The 22099-nt window shown below is 35.4% G+C and overlaps 1 protein-coding gene across 3 annotated transcripts in view; it reads right to left on the bottom strand.

Annotated features, from left to right (window-relative positions):
- The window catches only part of LOC142975141 (monocarboxylate transporter 14-like), a 50373-nt gene that overhangs the window by 5451 nt on the left and 22823 nt on the right, over positions 1-22099 (bottom strand). The window contains exons 1-3 of one of the 3 annotated variants that reach the window (XM_076117846.1): positions 18682-20102; positions 1129-2817; positions 559-792 (exon numbers count right to left, since the gene is read on the bottom strand). In XM_076117846.1, the coding sequence (XP_075973961.1) occupies positions 559-792; positions 1129-2715 (1821 nt within the window). In that variant the 5' untranslated portion in view covers positions 2716-2817; positions 18682-20102. Of the gene's footprint in view, positions 1-558; positions 793-1128; positions 2818-2950; positions 3497-18681; positions 20103-22099 lie in introns of those variants that run through there. The other 2 variants (XM_076117845.1, XM_076117844.1) reach the window with 2 other exon arrangements.

The raw sequence follows: 22099 nt of genomic DNA, 5'->3' as shown, positions 1-22099 counted from the left end.
TGGCGGCCTTATCCGACAGTGGCAATATGTGAGATGTTTTAAAGAACTAGCAGTTATGAAATAAGTAATGAGTGATCCTAATTGTATTTTTTTTATTATTTAAATACCAGTGTTTAAATAAGTTTATTTCTGAGTATCGCAGTCATCGAGACGGAAAAAAAGTTTGTTTTACCTACTGTGTTTTATCCCACGGTTATCAATTAGTGGGTCAATTATACAATGACAAGCATTTTTCATTTAAAATAGAACAGGGAACTTAATATTATTTTTAACGGAATATTTTCTGTAGCTGAACTTTAGCTATCGGCTATAATTGTAAACTTTAAAATTATTAGAGAGAGATTACTGATGCCCAGTTTCTGAGGCACAATTAGCGGTAATTTATCCATTCAAATTGCTTTTTATATGATTTTAAATGATATTAAATAGATAAACTACCGCTTAATGCACCTCAGTAAACGGAAATGAATCATTCTTATGAAGAAACATGATTTAAAAATCTAAATTATGTCAATTATATCAAATCGCAACTGCAAAAATTGCGTCGAAAGAGCTTACCTCTCCAAACATATTCAAGATCCCAATAATAGAGATGAGCATTGACGACTGTTTCTCGTTGAAGCCCATAGACATACCGCTGTCAGCTATGTACACGTATGGGACATCATACCACATGTATAGAAGAAAGTTTGATAGTGCGAATATGCAGAATGCTGGGTTCAAGAAGTGGGAGAAGTCCAGCACGTCTACTGCTAAGTCCCAGAAGTCCCAGAGACCGGCGTACCATTGTACCTGGAAACGGAGAAAAAAATTCATTGAAAACCTGGTATAAAATTTCGCAGCTATTGAACTTAAAATTTGTCGGCAAGATGGTTTTTTGTTCGTTTGTTAGACACGAAATAACACAAAAAAAAATAGTGTGAACTTCTACGTTACTATTGAAGGAATTGAACCTTCGATATAGCACGGATAGATACCGTGCAACCCTATTAACAGTAACCGTTGTCGCCCTGTGAACTAAAACTTGCAGATTGCTTTTTTTCATTGATTTCTTATGCTTTTATTTTAGAAAATATTTTGTAACTTAGGCAATAAAAAAAATAAATAGCTAATTCAAGAGATTCTCACCTTTTCCTTAGCAATGGTCGTCATAGAATTCCTGAAGATGTTAGGACAGGATGAAGCTCTCAGCCTGTATCTACTAATGTTCAACATCGCACCCCTGTACGTGAGCGAGTGTCTATGAACCCTCAGGTCTTTGAGGAACGCCGGCGGCTTCTTCGTGGACCCTGTGGCTTGTCTTCGAAGCCATAAAGACAAGGCAGCTTTGTCACCAAGAGGTGCAGATGTGTTCTGCTCTTGTGTTCTTTGTGTAGTTGAAGTAGGTGATAAGGCCCCAGGGGACGCTGTCCCTGGTGACATGACGTTCCTCGGAGGAGACTGTTCGTGGAGTCTCCCACTGTCACTAAAGCTTCTAGACGGAAGCATCACCCCTGGGTAGTTTTGTGCTAGGATAGCGTACGCTCGACCCCTGTTCGACATCATCTCAAACACTTCGAGCGATACTCCCTCTCCTCCAGTCATGAACGTCGGTAAGTCTACTAAGGAACTGAATTGCGGTACTATCGGCGATGTCACAGCCTCAATACCCACAGTTTCTGCTGCTTTCGTCGAGCCAGCAGCACTACTTTTACTGTCCGAGAAACTCCCACTATCCGCTGAGGAACCAAAACGCTTGTTTCGTTTCCTTTCTCTCTTTCTTTTTCTCTCTTTAGCTCTCTCCTCATTCATCGTTGCCGTCCAAGGCAAATCTCTAAATAGCAGTCCACAAACTGCCATATTTAAGAATAATCCAGCTAATATTAACGTAGTTCCACGCCAACCATATTCATCTAATAATACATAGGTCAACGGCGCGAACACGAACGTTCCGATGCCACTCCCGCAGACCGAAATTCCGGTGGCTAAAGAACGTTTCTTCTCAAAATAGTAAGCTACTATTACAACTGCCGCTACATAGCACAGGCTCAAACCAAATCCGGCCATAATACCGAACGTTAAAAACAATGTCTCCATATTATCTACAAAGGCCGAAATGACGAACCCGATGGCCGCTAGGATGGAACCGAATATCGTCACCCGCCGGCATCCATACCTATCCGTAAGGAAGCTGGCGATGGGCCCGGAGAGCAGCGGCATCGCCATAAAGATGCCGGCGATCCAAGCCGTCTTGCCTTTACTCTCACCGAAATACTCCAAGAAGTGCGGGAAGAACACGCCGAAGCTGAAGGTAATACCGTCGGCGATGAGATTGACCATGAAGGAGGCGAAGACGACGACCCAGCCCCAGCCGCCGTCCGGCGGACGCGCCTCGGCGATGGACACGTCTTCATCGTCGGACGAGCTCGAGCTGGAGCTGGAGCCGGACACGGACACGGGCGCGGGCGGCGACTGCGCGTCGAACTGCACGTGCAACGGCCGGCCGTTGTGTTTCCGCGATACATTCTCACTGATAGCACTGACACTGAGCGGCTCGCGGAGCAAGGGTTCGCTCTCGGGGATGGAGGGAAGCGCGCGCGGCGCGGGCCGCGGAGTCTCTGGTTCGCTTAAGGCCTCCGCGGGCGGGGCTGCGGTATCGAGGGTTTCGCGGGGTCCTCCTTGGAGCGGCCGATTGTTCGCGCACTCCGGGGGCGACGAGACGCGCGCGCGGTCCATTCCGGCAGGGCACGGCGAAATTGCGCGCGCAGCGTGTGCAGCGCTTTATCACCAGTCCGCCGGGCTTCCATGCGGACACCACACCACCGCCGTGACCTCATGCTGGAACATAACAAAACATTCGCGTTACACACTCGCACATAAATAATGTTATAACGACAAAGCTAACATCATAATAAACTTGTTAGCTGCATAGGACGGACAAATAAATGCACTTTGCAATATTATTTCTTACCACTACGCAGGAGTGATTTATGTACCGGCGGAGTGGCTTGTCACCTGACCTACGCACATCGGAATGAGCTGATCTGCTTGGCTCGAGACCATGTTTGATTGAGTCTTTCTATGTGATAACACGAGTATAATGGTCGAGTTCATCTGCAGCGGATGTCCCAAGTGCTAAATCGTCGTTCTGCAGACCACACTGATTGATGGACAATGGACACAGCGAGAGGCCGAGCGAACAACTCTACTTGTATTTATGGTTATATGTATTTGAACAATGTGTGGAACATTCAAGTGAGCGATTTTATGCGTTTATTGCCACCTATACTATATAATATTGTGATGATTTTTATCATGTACTTGGCTAGAAGTAAAGGTCATAATAGTATTAAATGTCAGTACCATTAACCTTTCAAAGTTGGCATATTGTACAAACAATATAATGTCACCATGCGTTGTAACTAAAATCCAGTTTAAGGAAAATATTTTAATGTATGCAATTATAACTAACTAATTTATTTTGAGCGTTACCATTGTCATTGAGATATAATTCATTCAGAAGGTACATAACGAATGGTGACCGCACGTGACATTATGCGGTGAACACATTACACCGCAAACAGAACAATCCGCTATTACAGCGATTTTCCAACAACGCATTAATTACATAACATAATTACGTAATTGTTCTCAAATGAACACGAAGCCTTCAGAGATTTCCGACGTCGCGGTATCGTCCTAAATCCTAATTAAATCGACCTCTGCCTTAATTGTTACACTTCAAGGTCGGCAACTAGAATCTGCGATTATTTCTAGTCGCTTCTTTATTATAATTAACGAAGTCGAGAATTCAGAAAATAATTTAATAAATTCATACTAATATTAAAAACATGAAAGTATGTTGATCTGTTGGTCGTTTTTTTTAGGTTAAAACGTCTGTACCAGGGTAAAATTTTGAAGGGTGATAGATGATATCTCGAACAAAACAAAAAAAGCAGAGCCGCAGGTATAAGCTAGAATGGAGATAAGGTTACAATCCTCGGTCCACACATGTTACAGAAAAAAAGTAAAATATGCTCAGCAGGAGCGAACCCATGACGATAAAGTCTTTAAAGATTTCTTTAAAATTTGGTTTCGAAGCTATCGACATATTAACTATTACTAAGACATTGGTATATTTAAAACGACCTATAAGAACAAAGGCTTGTTTGTGCCAAACTGCCAAGTATAAGTTGGTTCACAATGTCAAGCCATTTTACACTTCTTTATGTTCCCAGGTTTGCGTCAAATTACCCAACTTGGGACATTTTAGGTAAAGTTTTCTGCTGTGTAACGTACAATTTCTAGTTTCCAAACTTGGGGACCGTGTTTACTTGGAAATTAATTTTCTTACTTACGTCAAGCCGAATACATTACAAATACTGCCGAATTTTTTTTAAATCTTAATCATAACTTGCTTTTGAAAAGACAAAATAAGAAAAATACAAATTTTTAACCCCTTTCTTGGAGTCGCTTACAAAATTCGCATTCTCACTACATTATGGAAATATCTCTAAACGTTTAAATAGAAGCTGGAAACATAGTTCGCGTTAGAATACTTCAGCACATTAATCTGCCTACACAAAATCAGCTAATTAGTACATCAATGTTTCACGTAAGCCTATCACAAAGGCAGCACACGCGAGCTACTTCGCCTTGTTACGTCCACACAGCAGCTTTTAATAGCCCCTTGTATTTTTTGCTGCCAGGCCCACTTTGCCTAATAGCCACCCTTTTTTTTCCATACACAGGTAGAAAGCGATGAAGTTTATCTTTCTATCTCTCTATTTCTTTTAACGATTTATTATTCGATAGAACGTTTGGATCGTAATTAATTTGGATGTTGTGAACGGAAACTAAGACGGTTTTTGGAAAGGTTTGGGTGATTTCTTATGTTATAATAACTTATACCAGACGATTTAAATTATTATAAAAACTGCAGTTAATTCGAAGCCTTCATTCATTAATTTAAATGTAAGTTTAAAAACGTGTGAGTCGTACTTGAAAATTCAAAAGATTGAACTATACGTACGTAAAATATAGGCACCTTTGCCACTAACTATTCTTTACCACAGAAAGGCATATCTTAAACAAAGCAGTTTTATCCTTTGCATATTTTAGAATATATTTTCCCAGATTTCGATAAACACTTGGCAATAAAACAGCGGGACTTTATCCCGTTCCCGCATTGCACCACGACCTGTTTCAGAAGGGTGACCCGTTACATACATTAGCCTATTTCTCTGATTAGCCTACATGCTCAAACAGCTTACACTAACCGGGATTAAAGCTGAAACAGGTCAGGCCTGTTTCAACATAAATTATGTTTAGTACATATTTTAGTAGGCTCGCTCCATAGGGTGTTGGAGCTCCAAACTTTATATTACTTTTTTTACTACGTCCATTAATTTGGGGTCTGCTTTCGTATCAATTTTTGTAGGTCTATCCTGTGGGAATATTCCGTCATATTTTTGATATTTCGTTGGCATATGGTTAGATTTTGGAAATCACGAATCAAAGCTGTCGAAAGGAGAAGACATAATCTTGTAGCAAGTTATATTCTTTTCATCAACTTTCTTATGAAACTATTGCTGTTATAACATACTGTTTCCGAAAACAAAAAGAGAAATGCTATTTCGCAACGAGAAATAGAAACTCTGGATTGTGTCTGCCAGTAAATTGCCAATCTGTCTGCACTGCACCAATTTTAGATAACAACATATAACAAAACATTCTTACATAACTTTAAAACTCAACATTTATCAAATACAAAACAAAATCCTTTGACAAACTCGTACCTTAATCATTTGCATGTAAATATTTGAAACAAACAGAGCTTGGTCGGAATGTTGGGAGGAAAAAACTCAAACACTTTTGGTTTCACGTCCCCAAACAGAAATAACAATAAAAGGACCACGAATAACACGTTCACCGTTTATAACTTTGTGGAAAAAAATATGTTACGTTATACAATTTAGGGCAAACAAAATGTGTATCGTGTATCGGTAGAATAAGGTAATATTATTTGTGTGTATTTCGTGAATGTACGAAACCAAAGAAGGAATTTCAGAACTGAAATTATTCAATGATGGTGAAAATGTTGAAAACTTTATCGAAATATTATAATTTATTTATTATGCTCAAATATTATTCGACAACCGGCGGGCTATCAAAAAATATTGTATGGAAATCAGATCAGCGCTTCTAGTGGGTGCCGTAGGAACTATTTTTACGGTACACTTTAAATGACAAACTCTCGATACTCGATAATACCGACTGTAGAGAATCGCGCTACTGATCGTGTGATAATCAGTTCAAAGAGTATAATTTTTGATCAGAAGATGTGGGTTATTTTTATAAGATATAGAAGCAAAATGGTTTCTACGTATTAGAGTGGTATTCTTGGGGGAAATAAAAGCCTTGCCAACTATGGATAAAGAGTGCAGAGGAAATCCGTCGGAACTCACAATGAATAACTGAAGATATAGAAGCTCCAATAGACTTGGCACAATTGATTTCGCACAAGACGGTATATAGAAACTAAATTAATTTCAACCCGTGACTAGAAAGTTATAAACCCCTAGAGTTGACTATTCGTTAATATCGAAGGTATTTCAATTATTTCAAATTGATTAAACTACTAATTTCATTGTTACAGTTTGAATGATTAAATATAAAAACATTGTTTTAAATACGAGAGTATAATATAAATACTTTTATCTTTTGATTAAGTAGTAAAATTAAATAATGTCGCCTACGATTTATTAAACATAAAAATGTTACCCAAGGACTGTCTAGCATTTTAATTATTATATTTTAATCAAAACTTATATCCATTTCTTTTTAATGCATTTGTGGGTGGTCGGTTTTGTTTTCTTTTTTGTGGGTGGATGTTTTTTTTTGTTATTGCGATTCACTAGGCACGTTACCAGACTCCGAGCTACCGTTGATAAAAATTCAAATATAAATTAGAAAAAGACCAACAGCCCGTTGCCCGACTCAGGAATAGTCCCCGTAACTTCTACTGCACCTCAGAAGTAGCTTAAAACAAACAAAGAGTCGGTAATTAAGCCTTTGATCATACAAAACCAGAGTCCCAGAAAGACGAATCTAAACGTAGTCGTAAAGAATAGCTAAACAATTCAGTTTGAAGTGAGCGCTAAATGACGACTGTCTCTGACATGTTAATGATAAAGAACATCACGGAACAACTATTATGTATGCCTTAGGATTTGTACACGTAAACAGATTGTTGCTGTTTTAGACGGACATTGTTTTATAGAAATTCGGTGAAACTATTAAATCTATCATTGAATAAATTCGAATATTTCTATCGTAGAAGGTGTATAATATTATCATGTATGTTTGGATGATAAGCGACTATTTAAATTAGAGAATAAATCATGATAATCCAATAATTGGAGAAATTTAATTAGCAAGCGACCGAGGGACTGGAAATCCAACAGGCCTTTGCTCAGCTGTGAGACATAGAAACAAAAAAATATAATTCCCAAGACATAGCATTTAAAAAGTGTATCAGTAAGTCATCGTCAATTTTTTTAATAAACTCATGCAATATAAATGACAATACCATTTAGCGGTCACATATTCACCAAAGGCCTAGTATTCGTCTAAGAAAAAGGTAAAACAATTGACTCTCCTAAAGCAATTTAGTCAACCCCAATATCTTGCAAACACTTTCCTCGTAATCCCATTTGTATTGTACCTCAATTAATAATTAAAACACTATTCGCTTTTTGTAAGTAATTGTGAGTGTAGATATTTTAACCTGACTTGTTGGAGCATGAAATATACATGTACGCGGGATCCGAGTCGCCATTTTAATATTTAATGTATTCGCTCGTAAAGCTGCGTTGTACGAAACGAATTACCTCTACTAGATGTACTACAGTTTATAGACAAATCCGGTTGTAAATTACAACTTCTTTTACTATATACTTATACTTTAGTACCTTTTGAATTCAGGAAAATAAGTAGCAAATACGATAGAGGCAAAAGCATTCGGAGTTATAGAAAGTCAGTAAGTACTATATCAGCCTAACCTTCCTTCCACGCTGGAGTCGGCTTCTAGTCTCACTGGATGCAGCTGGATAAAAGTATTTTACACAGAGCGACTGCCATTTCGGACCTCCACAACCTCTTTCATTTCAGAAAAACTGGTAGTGAAACTTTCAAGCTTTCAAGTCAGTAAATACTGCTGACTGTTTATTTTTTAAAGTAGAATAGAAACTATAAATTGTTTTAAAGTAAACAAAAAGAAAATGCAATAAGTTCTCAAGTAGTAATAGTAAAGCGAAAGCCTTTCTGGTGCAGCTTTAATTTAACGCGAAGGAAGCACTGAAACTTCAGTGATATTAAATATAACCCTGCTTATGATACGTAGGTATAGCGGCATGAAAAAGAAAATAAATATGAATCCCATTATTTTTCGATGAAAGTAAAATTTTAACTTTAGGTACCTACTACTAAAACAAAAGAAAGACGGAGTACCTTTATTATTTGCCTAAGGTTATTGTCAATTGCTATTCTGATACATAGATACATACTGTACTTAATCTGTAGAAAACTTACGTAAACCTATAGAGCTTTTACTGTACCTGGTACAATTTGCACCGATCTGAAAACAGGTGTGCAACACCGAAGCGTGCACTACTGTATAACTACGTATAAAACAAGACGTAAACGTAAAAATACTTGACTTTGTAAAAAGATTTTAATTAGACGGCTAAAGGGCAATTGAAATCCTGAACTTTACCAAAGGCAAGAAGTGACTAGAACATGATGCAGAGAATACTATTCGTAAAGTGAAAAAAAAAACACCGGTGATTTGGGAAACTATCACCTATTACTAACACTCGCGGCCAAATTTTAATATAGTTCCGTTTTACATTTTATTAAATAATAAAAACATTCTCTTGATATAACGCCTCACCTTGATCGGAGGTCGGCAGAGCTGCGATTGTTAGAAGACTTCCAACTTCCTCGTAATTCGTTCAAAGATATTAAAATGTATGCAAAATATCTGTGTCGCAACGCTGGCTTGTTAAAATAAGCCGGCGGACAAAATATATATCTGTCATTTGATTGCGGATTATAGAATGAGTTAAAATTCACGTGCTTCGGTGTTGCAATTTAATGAATATTTGCGTTCGTGCCTTAAATAAACTAATTAATAAAGATATTTTTAGCGGAACAATACATACATATTTTACTATACGTAGACGATATAACCTGAAATAAGACGTCTGAAACGTCTGACGACTGAAGACGAAATTTTAAGCAGATGTTGGAAGACAGTAATCGTAATGGAAAGTTACCAAATTGAATATAATAAAACAATGCATTTAATACCAACAATAACTTTAGCTAAGACATTTACGACTTGAATAATTTAAATATCTTCAATAATTTGAAAAAAACGTGATTACAGCAGACACATGGTGCGAGACACATGACATCGCAGACTGGCCATATTCCAGACAAACAGTTTGCGTCAAACATTATAAATAATACGAATGTTTGGCAACAAACGTAACACGCTGAAATGTGGGTGTGTGATGTACACTTATTTATGTTTAAACACTTCGAGAAAGGAAACATAAACACGTAATTAACTTCGAAATATTCCGTTCGTGTTAAATTAGCTTCAAAGTAGATTAAACTTCAACCATCTTTTTCAAGTTCCCGTTTAACTTAGCAGTCTTTTTTGACAATAAACTGGATTCTGTACGTAATGTCTATACAAAGTACCTTCTAATTATTATTGATCTACTGGGCTTCTAAAAGATTAAGAAATACCATACAAGGTTAGACGCTGCTCTTAATAAACTCATTTGAACAAGTCATACCTAGATTGATTTGAACTAACTACTGTTATCATACTTTCTTTTGACCTAAATAGATTTTAAAGTTCGGATTCAATCAGCTCGATTACCAATAAGTAGCCGAGAGTAGCTTGATAGAACAATAATTCAACAGACAACAACACCAACTAACAAACAAGTGTCTATAAACTATCTCAAGCAATAAATTAAATAGATCCAGATGCGTCGCTCTTCATTTAATATAACCGCACATACGTGTCCGAATGTCGTACGTAGAGGAATCTCAGATTTCAGGCGAGGAGACACGTGGCGAGATTCTTGCGTGTCTGTCTGTGCGTGACTATGTTTGTACTAATTGTAAGGGAGATTAGATACCATCGTTAGGCATTGTGAAGAGGAGACATAGAAAATGAATAAAAAGATATAATGCAAGGTCACGTTAATCACAATGTGGTATGAATAACTCACGCTATATGAAAGTTTAAATTATGTAGGTTCGAGTAGAAAAGAAAAGTCATCATTGTTAACCAAATTAGAATAAAAATACCTAACAGAAATCTTATCATACAAAAGTCACGAAAACTACATTAATTTTACTCACTAGGTATACACTCTACAGTATCTAGTATCGTCACGAGGTAGGTTTAAGTACATATAGTTATATATCTACGTACTTTCCTGATACCTCTTTAGAACATAACTCTCTCGTAATGTATCTTTACCTCAAAACAAGATTACTAAGGCACGAAAATGTGAAATCAAATTCAATGAACAAGCAACGAGCTTATGAAAATGTTTCACAGAGAAAACATATCACATGTAACTCCTTGTTATATATTAAAGTAACAAAGTTGTATTGCAGTGTATTTGTTACGAACTAAACAGATTTGAACTGAACAAGTCGAGTAGTTTATCCCTTTAAGAAAAATACAAAGTGCTTTGAAACTATTACTAACTTGGAGTAAGGAGTAGAGTTCTCTCGTAACCTCTTTAACTGAAAGTGGATAAGAAAACGAGAACCTTTATTGCTAGCTAAAAGAACATTTTTCTGCTAGTTTTAGTTTGGGATAGCATCCAAGCTTCCTTTACTGTCCATTTTGAGCTATAATGATTTGTATTCAGAAGTATTACAGAAAAAAACGTATGATACCCTTCAACAAACAATGATAACGTCGAGAAATCAAAAAATATTTGACCTATGCTTATTACATATACACCCACATCTTCTGATTTAAGGTGTGATAGTGAATTTTATTACAATCTTATTGTGAATTATGTATCAATACTATTTTACAGTTTATTTTTACTTATTTTGACGTAAAAGTTCCAAGTTTATATGCATCAAGCAGCCATTGATTTAATAAAGACAAAACATTCGAATTCAACATCCGGTCTATTAACACAGTGAATTAAATTAGCATTCATCATAAGAAATAAAAATATACCACTTGGTTTCAATGCTCAGTACTTTTTCTTATAAAATACTCATTCTAACTATTAGTTTCATTACTCTTATTCTATTAAAACAGACGTCTACAGAATTAATTACAATTCTTCTCAGTGTTTCTTTCCGTCCAATGATATTTTTTCATCTTTATTGTACTTTTCATTTGCATTGTAAATGTTCATCTGAAAGTAAAATTGTACCACTCGACGTTTCTCTTGCGATAACTTGACTGCTTCAAGCAGTTGTTCAAAGTTACTGCTATTTAGAATTTAGGTACCTAATATCTTAGCCTAATACTTGAGTTTCATTTGAAGGGAAATCAAATTGGACCAAATAGTCTTTACGTGGTATTAGTTTATTAAGCTCGTCAAGCATTTTACAAACAATAATAATGCTGGGATCAAAGGTCACACATGAATACGATTATAACAAACTCCTTTTAAGTCATTTATCAATTCTACTTTAACTTAATTCTCTCTAACTATTATCTCATTTCAAACTCATGTTACGCCTTCATCCTTTCTTCAAGAGCCTTCAGTTACGATAAGAACTCACACCACAAACAGACACTTGAAAACACCAGTCAATTGTCTCATGCCGGTGCCAAGTTGATCTAATTTACCGCCGGGCATAAATCACCTGGCAGCAGGAACAATTGAGTGACAGCCGACGTCCTGTCACGAGGATGTTCAAACAATCGAGACATAACGCCGGCGTTATGGACAATCTACGAGTACACGCTTGTCTAAACTAGCTGCTAGTTATTTATGACTATTTATTAAGACGCTATATGATTTGTTAATATGGGTTTTACCGTAGATGTATGATTTACCCCCGGTTTCTGAGTACATTTAGCGGTAGTTTATTTATTCAAAAGCGTTTTTTTATATGAGTTTCAAACGGTATCGAATAGTACAATTCGCAAATTAAATTGTATTAACACATGACACTTTTGTAACACATGAGAGCAATAAAATTTGAATTTGAATTCATCTATGGATAATCCATCCTGTACTTTCAGAAAGGATACAAATCTTTGTAATAATTTACAGTGATAGGAAAGCAATGGTATTTTATTCAATCTTTCCTTCACTTACGATCATCGTAAAATCGAAATTATAACGAAATCATATGGAGTTGTAACATGCGTTTTTTAACGACAGTGCTTGAGGTAATATTACATATCTCAACGCGCTCATTTAACTACAGAGCAACATGCAAACATTAGTAGTTACTCTTTACTCTCGACGGTTAAAGATTAATTTCTCCCATAAGCATCACAATGTTTATAGGAGAAATACAGAGTACTTAAACGTCACCGCATACCAATTCCCAAAGCAACAACTGCATTTAATTACACTAACACGTGTTTATAAGTAACATTAAGTAAAGTTGTGTAAGTTACGTAACACCTCGTCCCGGGGAAGTTGGCGTGGAGCCAAGTCGAGCCAAGTTCGTAAGGATGAACCCACCCTACTATGGCACATTCGTCTTGTGTTGTTCAATGGCTAATGGCGAAGAGTAAGAAATGTCGGCTACTAAATCTTTTACTTTACTTGGTTAATGTATTTTTGCACGTATTTAGTATTTACGTTTGTTAATAAGGGTATTCTTGTATGTAAGGTTTAAGCTTCATTTAAACATAATTTTTTCGCGCGCCGAATTTGCTATTGTAGGCTTGGGTAACGTCAGTGAAGATAGGAATACTTTCTCGTAATACGTTAAACATTACGTTGGGCGGGCCGAAGTTTAGAAATTTTCCGCCATTTACCTACTGTCTAATATACGCGTGTAATATTATTTCTCCATACCCTGCCAAGAAATGAGTTATATTTTTTCTTGTTTCCATAGAATCACATTCTTTTTATGAACTCTATCCAGATTTATATCAAACAAAGACATGCTAATAGTTCGTAACATTTCATTCCGGTTCTGACAGATCGGAAATTAAGGTAAACGTTATTTTGATATTTGGTAAAACATCTAAAAATATAACATGTTGATATTAAGGTTAAGCAATATTCGACGGGATATCATAGCATTTATACGCACTTAAAGACTATTAAGGGCTGTACTTTGTTTAACAAACAACATCCTACGAATTGTGGAAAAATTCCGCTGTCTTCAATGGCTATGACAAGACAATCCATCATGGGCAAGGAAACTTGTAATTTGCCAACATGGACAATGGATTACTTGGTATCAGTTTCAGCTCTCAATAAAGATTGAGAGTGGGTGTATATTGAGTTTGGATTGATCGAGGGTAAATAATATGCTTCAAAGATACTTTGAAATCAAATAACGGTGATAAAAGATAGATGTGTGATTACGGCTCTGTTTAAAAGCACTCTCTACCTTTTACCTTATCAATGAATATAGGGTAAGGTGCGTTTTATCTTTCTCCCTAACGCATATTTTTAAAATTACTTTAAAGAGACAAACATAGTTTAACATGTCGCAGCTTACTGCACGTTTAGTTATAAGTCGGTTAAAATACATATTTGAATAGACTTCTTATTTTCTACGACTACGACAATACGAATTGCCAGTAATGATTAATACTTCATATTTTTAGTTACTTACCTAACAACTCTTCTATGCCTATAAGAAATCGTAACTTTATTTTTAAATACAGCCGGTTAATACCGAAATGATAGTTGACTGTTTCACACACTTATCAAACACGGCACATACGTTATCTTAACAAAATTGCAGATAAGCGTTATTAATAAAGTAGTAAAAATGTACAATCTGAGTTCAAGGGTCATAAGTGACGGAGTTATCGTAAAGCTCGACGTTTCGTTCAGTTCGATGGCTTTATGACCAACTTCAATGGGCGTCTGAGGTGACGGAATTTTAGTTCACGAATTTTCCGAATTATGTGCGTTTTCTCGCTTAAAAATGAAGATTTTTACTGTGGTTACGGTTTTTCGGAAAAGCTGTTCGTTATTTTTATTTACGTATACATGACTAGCATTCCCCCCCTTAAATAATAATACTATTTCTGTTAACTCACAAACTTGTATTAGATGTGGATTTAAGACTATATACAATGGGTGCGAGGTTCAATGCTGTAGCTATCAGACTACCGCAACTTTATGTTACTTAAAACTGGGTACATACGGACGGACCTCCCTAGAAAGCTTAATATACCGCAAATTCTGTTAAAAATATGTCTGCTTGCGTAGTAACCGGCGAGCATGCGTAACGAGATTGAGCAAAACGAGTAAAAACTGTCCGTAGGGATTTGGTGGTGCGTGATTTTTAATACATTTTGCTGCTCTATGAGAATAGGTACACGCCATACCCATTTCTATCTTTTGAATTATATGATTTTTAACTTTGCTCTGCCGTATGTGCTGAATTGATTTGTAGATCTGGAAAATATGAGTAACGTCTCAATCTCTTCTGATAGGTACTTTTAAGCCCAACATTACAGAAGTCATTACTAAAATAAAACGATAAGGTATACCGTATAGGTACTACGTGAACATAAGCTCGTCACGCCGCCGTCCTTCATCAAAGCCCTTTGGGATTTCATTCGAATTTCACATGTAGGTACGGTGTACAGCGAAGTTCATTATCAAATCAAATTTTCAAATTCGAGTATTTTTCTGTCTATAATTCAAAGATGTGAGTGGCGTAAGCTCATTGAAGGATTCATAATTATTTTTATTTATATTTACTAAAGATTTAGTTTTATATTACAGTTACTAATAATTTTATTAGGACGAATACTCTACGGACATAGTCAAGTAAAAAATATCATTATAGTCGGATAGCATAGCCTCAGTCAGTTCGAAGAAAACGTTTTCCATTATCTTGTTGTCTCTACTTACAACGCTTCCGTGACGTCCATTATATATTTGAAGCAAAAAGCCTCTTTCAGCCATCATTTCCGGGTTCCGCTTTGAAAAATCATAATCGGCCTCTCTCGCAAAGAATTAAGTAATGTTTACAGGGTAAAAGCTAAAGTGAAAAGTTATTTTTAAACATGCTTAGAAAATGGTTTTTCTTAAGAATGCTTGTTTACTTGAGTAACACTTTTATAGCATTTTTTTCGAGGAATTACTTTATTGTACCCTACCTTGGGGTAGTGATAAACGCCACATAATTTGGACGTAAAACTGTTAACCCTATGACAGCTTTGGGACAGCCAAGAACTACATACTAACTTTGCGAAGTACGAAAGATCTTAACCTAATACATTTTTAAAAAGTTTTAGATAACAGGTACGAAAGTAAACAGCTTAAGAACTTCATTTCCGAGTCTACGACCGGATCTTCAGACAGCCTTAGCTAAATAATACAGAATATCGTATAATATTAGAAAGATTATTACTTAAATCTTACTCAGCAACTCATTATGAATGAACTAACAATACAAACAGGCATAGATCACAGACACTACTAAAACAAGATAAACTATCCACGTGTCAAAACACAATGCGCACTTAGGAAAATTGTGGCCAGTGAGAAAGGGTTATCGCATACGAAATTAGTCATAGCATGCTATCTTCTCGTGAGAATTTCAACTGTTATTATTATGGTACAAGAGATAAGTCTGTCGTACATTCGAGATCAAAATACTATTCGTTTTGACCTCTGTCGAGCAAAACATTGTAGGTTTGGTGCAAGGAACGTTAGGCGTATGGTTTGTTAGTAATTGTTTTGCATAGCAACACAAATACCTGGACGGTGTTCTTTATGTGATGTGGTGGTAACGAATTGTTTCCAATTTTGTTATTCATTTGACTGTTTAAGCTAGTATAACACAATCATGATAAAATTAACGAATAGATCTGAAGGCAATTTTGCACGCGACAGTCTGTATCTCGATTAACACATAATACAATTTACGAAATGAAGTCTGTCTACACGGAAGAAGTAGCAGAACCTTTAAGGGAATATTTGGTTGCAATGCAATATAACTACGATTAACAGTGTAAGAACAAAAGAGTACTGTAAGTCAATCATCATATTCAAAATTTCATCAATTATTTAAAGAAAACTATAATAAATTATATATTATATAGCATATAACATTTTGCCACAAACTATAAGCTTAGTACGAACGTCCTTATTATGCGAATGTGTTGATGTATTCAATCGATTGAGTCATAACGAGATGTATTACTTCATCTCAAAGCTCAACCTGCTGATAACGAATAACCTATAATCAATGCAACGTCATCGACTACGTACTATAATTGAAACACTTTATTTACTACTTAAATTAATACTTTGTATACTGTAGTGAGAGATATTAACTGTAAGACGTCAAATTATGGCCGAATGCTCTTTAGATGACCAAATAAATCTAATGGGAGTATATAAAAGTGTCTTCCATTCATATTTGTGTCAAAATTAATTTTGTACCGCAAAAAATACTTATCTATTGCGTCTTTAAGACAGAAATAGTCTTTTGTATACTAATTTCAAATTATTTTTCATATAACAATTCATAACATTTTAGAAACTCAAGGACCCTGTAGAATATTCTTAATATAAGTTATATTATGTTACGCTTTCCTAAAACATGATTGATCATCATGTTTAATTAATTGTTTAATTCTGAAAATATCTCCTGAAAATAAGCCCCTGTCATGGCCGCTAAGTCACAAGGTACTTATCGCACTCATAAAAATCCTGACGTATGATAATATCGTATCAAAAAAAATGTCTACATCAAGGGTCAACGAATAAATTAAAATAATAAAGTTATCTACCGTATATCAATTCGTATTTAAACAACCGCGTATATCATAGCATATGTAGTAGCAAAAGAACAAAATGTAATTCTATTCAGTACATTGATAGATATTAATTTGAGTATGGGAATTCATTTTGTTTCTAAGTAAAGATCCGCGGGCCTCCAAAACTGAATAAAATAAAAGACTCTCGAATTGCAGCATCCATATTTAAATCCAAAAATTTGGAAATTACTACACTCGTATGCTTTATGTAACTTTTGTCTCAAACAAACTAAAGGATTACGATAAAATATAGCAAAAGTTACGAACAATGGCGAAGTTAATCCAAATAAATAAAGGGTTCAACTAGCGAGGGACCAACATAAACTATCATTTATATTATTTCAGTACAAAAAGTATAGTAAAGTTCCAGAACAAATTTATCAGTGAGTTCGTTATCTAAAATGGACATTATTCATAACATGGGAAGATATTCTTACTACTTCTTACTTATTTTGAAACATAACTTTAGCCGGACACATTTTGAATGAATCGAAAAACATTGACAGAAAAATAATTTAGCAAGAACATAATTTTAAATAGTCGAGTATTAAAACATTTTGATTAGAATGAATTAAGAGAATTAGATCCGAGGAAATACTACAGGAGAAGTCTCTTTAAAAGCAACTTCCTGAGATATTATGGCTACGAAATTACTCTCAAATACCGGTTCAGGATTATGCAGTCAATACCGGCAACGGAAAACATAATCTGGAAAATTATTGTTTTCATTAAGTCTTTCAATGTCTGTCTTTAACCCATATTACGATAACTCATTATCATTAACTGTTATGTAAATAATAATTTATAGATTTTCCTCAATGCCTTTGATAAGTTTAATTCTAAGAAATGAAACTTTATCGAGTGTAAGACAACTGCATCGTTAAAACGATTCTACCGAGAGGTCAGTGAGTGTCCATTAACAGAAAGCAATAAAGTCGAAAAGTTTTTAGCAAATTGTTACACTCAATGTGAGTTTCAGGGTTCATTGATGTTAAGTGTTTATAAATAGTGGAAATAATTTTGATTTCAAAGTCACTTAAGTTTTGTGGACATCTTAAATTAAGAAGACTTAAGAATGTGAAACTTATTTCCGTTATTAAAGTTAGTGATAAAGATGAGTTAAATTCAAGAATTATGGCAGAATGCTACACATAATAATGTAAAGTACCAATGGCGAAAGAAAATCTAAACAAATATCAGAATACACACCATATGCACACAGTAGATTAATCAATATGAACGAAAGACGAACTTTTCTTCGAAAAGAGCCTGATAACAACAACAAAACGATTCCAGAGAATATTATTTATATCACAGAAACAGACACAAGTTAAATAAAATTTGACAGTTCACTTGGTGTTAACGGCCGTACTCCGGACTTTATAAATAGTAGCGATAAATTAAAACAAATCGTAAACAATTAGCCTGAAAATAAAACTGCACGACCATCTTAATCTATTTAAGAAGTTAGTGATGCTTTTGTTGTTGGCAACAATATAATTTGTACAGAACAATCTGGATCGACCTCTCAAGAAACGGACGTTCACAGTAATGTTAGATATTTAGTTCAAAGTATCTTTAATGTGGAAAGTAGCATCAAAAACAAACTAAATACAAATAAAACGGCAGCCAATGTAAATAAAAACAACACGCACCTTTGTTTGTGTCATGTTGGCACTCTCTCCGTGTATCGCGCTGTTGCCAAAACCCGGTATTTTCAATGTATATAACCACATTTCTCACACAATTATAATATGCTAATAAAATTTATACACATTTCGTTTCAGTCACTAGTTCACAAACACGATATATTTGGATACACAGTGTTGTATAAGTTTCGATGTTCACTTTAGCAGGACACTTCACAAGGTTCGTTGGTACAGAAGTTCGAGTCCAAAACGTATTTGGTGTCAAATAAGATATGCGAGCTCCCGTCGGGCGTCCGTCACCGAACTAGCGCAGGCGCACTTGCGAAGTGACCGGTGATGCGCGCGCGCTCCCGACCGCTCATTATTTAATAGCCAGATAAAAGATTATCTATTGAGGCGTCCTCGGTCAATATGACATTAAATTACGTATTTATCACTGAACACCGCCGGCTATCATGACCAAGGAGGTCGTCAAATTGTGATACATTGTACCGAATTCACGACGAATGTAGGAAGTAGGAAATTGAATTGAAAGGAATCCGGACAAAAAACCGGCAGCTGAAATATCAATACGATATTCTAACTTATTAATTGACACTGAAGTTTCAGATCCACGTGTTCAGATATAAATCGTGGATTTTTTTTAAGTCACGGTTTTGACGCACGCAGTACACGAAGAAACAGCTGATTACGATACTAGACTTCTCATAATTTCTACAGAGCGGAACGATGACCGCTGTTTGCAATTTTATTACAATTTAATCTAAAACGTGGACACTACGTAACCTATAAAATGTCGGAACGAAACTAACAGTGATTATATCCAAAGGTCCGCAGCCGGCACACATACTTAAGATAAATGTCGTCAACTGAGATAACATAATGTCACATAAGTGATCAGAAATTAGAACCTGGAATAACAACGTATTGATACGGAATAACACATGTGTATTTAACGAATCGGGAATGTTCTTAGCAGAAGAAATGGTAGTCCAAATACTGTTCGAAAAAACATCTCTTCATTTGAGTAGGTATAACATTGACAAGGCAAAAACTGATTTTCAATATAGATTCATTACGTTCCTCTGTAAAAATCTTATAACTTTTTTCTTCGAATTTGATATTTTGTTCTCTAGTTTGTTTTATTGTGCTATCATATCGATATTTTTAATATCAATAATTCAATTGGCTCTTTATTACTATCTATTGAATAACGAAACGAATCTTTTATTTCAAATACTTTTTTATCAAGAAGAGTTTGTGTTTGAGTGAGAGAGACAAAGAATATACTTTTACATTCAATAATTATATTTACATAACTTTCGCTAATTATCTATAATCATCAAAGTACAGTGTGCCTAATGAAGCACATAAAAGAAAATCGGTAACGAATGATAATAACAATTTATTTTCTGTTTACAAACGTGTTTCTTCTAGGAATACCATTAAGTGTGTTTACCATAATGTTTTATATAACACGAGTACCGTCACTCGTTAAGATAATTACATTTTATTATTGTTCCTATATTATTTGTATCCATGTGTAAAAATGTTCATGTCATATTTTTTTACTAATGTCTATTTTTTAAAAGGTCTCTGCTCAAGGGACGAGCTGTGGCTAATCGGAAAAAAGACCACAATATAGGAGTAAGAAAAGAAAGCCTTGGACCAGGAAGAGTGAATATTGAAATAATGCGATAGTGTTACTGCCCGTAACCAGGAATAAAAATAAAAAGATTTTATCAATAGATACATTTAATTGATAAAGATTTAAACTTACGTGATACAAAGTACGCAATATTCCCAGTGTCAATTAAATACGTAATTCATATAAAGTACAACACGTCAGTACTGATAAAATAAATCGCGGAGTTATACCAGTTAAGAGTGCTTTAATTGATAAAATCAATGAGGGACTAATATACGATAATAGTAATCTCGATGAAGAAATCGCTTGCGGAAATTTTAGTTTATCGATATTGCATAAATCTGATAGAATGAAATCAGGAGATCTTATAACGTTAGGCTTTGATAAGGCGACGGGAATTAAATTTATTTTTGGCATATCTGAAGCCGATTTCCTTCTAATACCTTTGGTTAGGGAAAAATATATTCATTCAGATTTTATTTCATATAAGTAGCTTGTATATTTTATCTAACCATGATAAAATAATGATATGTGTAGTTCACACGTGTCTAGTAGTTGTACGTTGTAGTAATGTGCACAATGCACATGTACATTTAGGACTATTCAATTCTTGCCCGAATTCGCTAATTCATTTATTTTTTCGAAGCTTTTACGCTTTATCACTGGGACAGTGGTCAGAAAATCAAGGAAAATTTAAGGTACTCAAATTTCAATTCAAAAGTGAACGTAAAACCTTACAAGAAGATATTACAAATGCACATAATATACATAAGTATAGTAGAACAAAACGTCACTGAGTCTGTGTAATTGACATAGTTACAGTAGCGATTACAAATTCACTTTGATAACATTATCTGTATCGGTCATTCGATTGAGGAAGCGTTGTTTCTGGGCCTTGTGACCAAAAATATATACTTATCTTACACTTTTTACTGATATTCGTTAAATAAAAAGAGTATTAGATAGGATGCAAAACTCTTAAGAAGCACTAGAAAGACTCTCATAACTAAAGAACAGTACAGCGATTCTCTACTACTATCGACTACCGGCAACCGACTATCGAAAAATTTTGTATGACAATCGGTTCTGCGTCTCTAGCGGGCGTCGTAGTAACTGTGTTGTCAAAACATTTTTAATGTCAAACTCGACACTCGATGGTTCCAATTGTAGCTAATCAAATAGTAATCGTGCTACAGATTTTGTCTAGTAACCAAACGATCTGCACCTAATGGTGGCCACACACGCTCCGGGATAACGGAGAGGTCTACCAGTGCAAATACTTCTGTGAATGTATAGGTGTATAGTGTTTACTGTATATTACTAAAACGGATAATTAGCTGCCAACTAACCACAAAATAAAAAGAAAAACAAAGAATTAGTCCAAACAAACTTGGTCGTTCTAAGAAACAAGACCTTTTCTACAAACGGTGTACCATTCGCAGTTCAACGGAAGTTGTTTAACTTTGCCAATCGGCCAGTTTGCGCCACTTAGCAACCCTTCGTTCGCAAAGTTCAGTACAGAGCATAAACTAATATGAACAGATTGCTTCCTGTCGGCAAACACTATCCATCAAGCCATTTCTCTTATTTAACTTGGTTAAGACGATATGAGCGGTTTCGTCTTGTACTCAACTGCTTTAATGGACTGAGATGCTTAATACGCACTTTGAATTGGAACACCGGGACTCGAAAAACAATAGTCATTAGTCATCCAAATGTAAAATTTTAGAGCTTTGTTTTAGTCATTAAAAAAACTTAATTTGCTCAATAAAATTC

This window comes from Anticarsia gemmatalis, chromosome 8 (genome assembly GCF_050436995.1).
Source record: "Anticarsia gemmatalis isolate Benzon Research Colony breed Stoneville strain chromosome 8, ilAntGemm2 primary, whole genome shotgun sequence".
In the NCBI taxonomy this organism is placed as follows: domain Eukaryota; kingdom Metazoa; phylum Arthropoda; class Insecta; order Lepidoptera; family Erebidae; genus Anticarsia; species Anticarsia gemmatalis.
The sequence above is the reverse complement of the archived record's forward strand: the minus strand, read 5'-3'. Positions and strand labels throughout refer to the sequence as shown.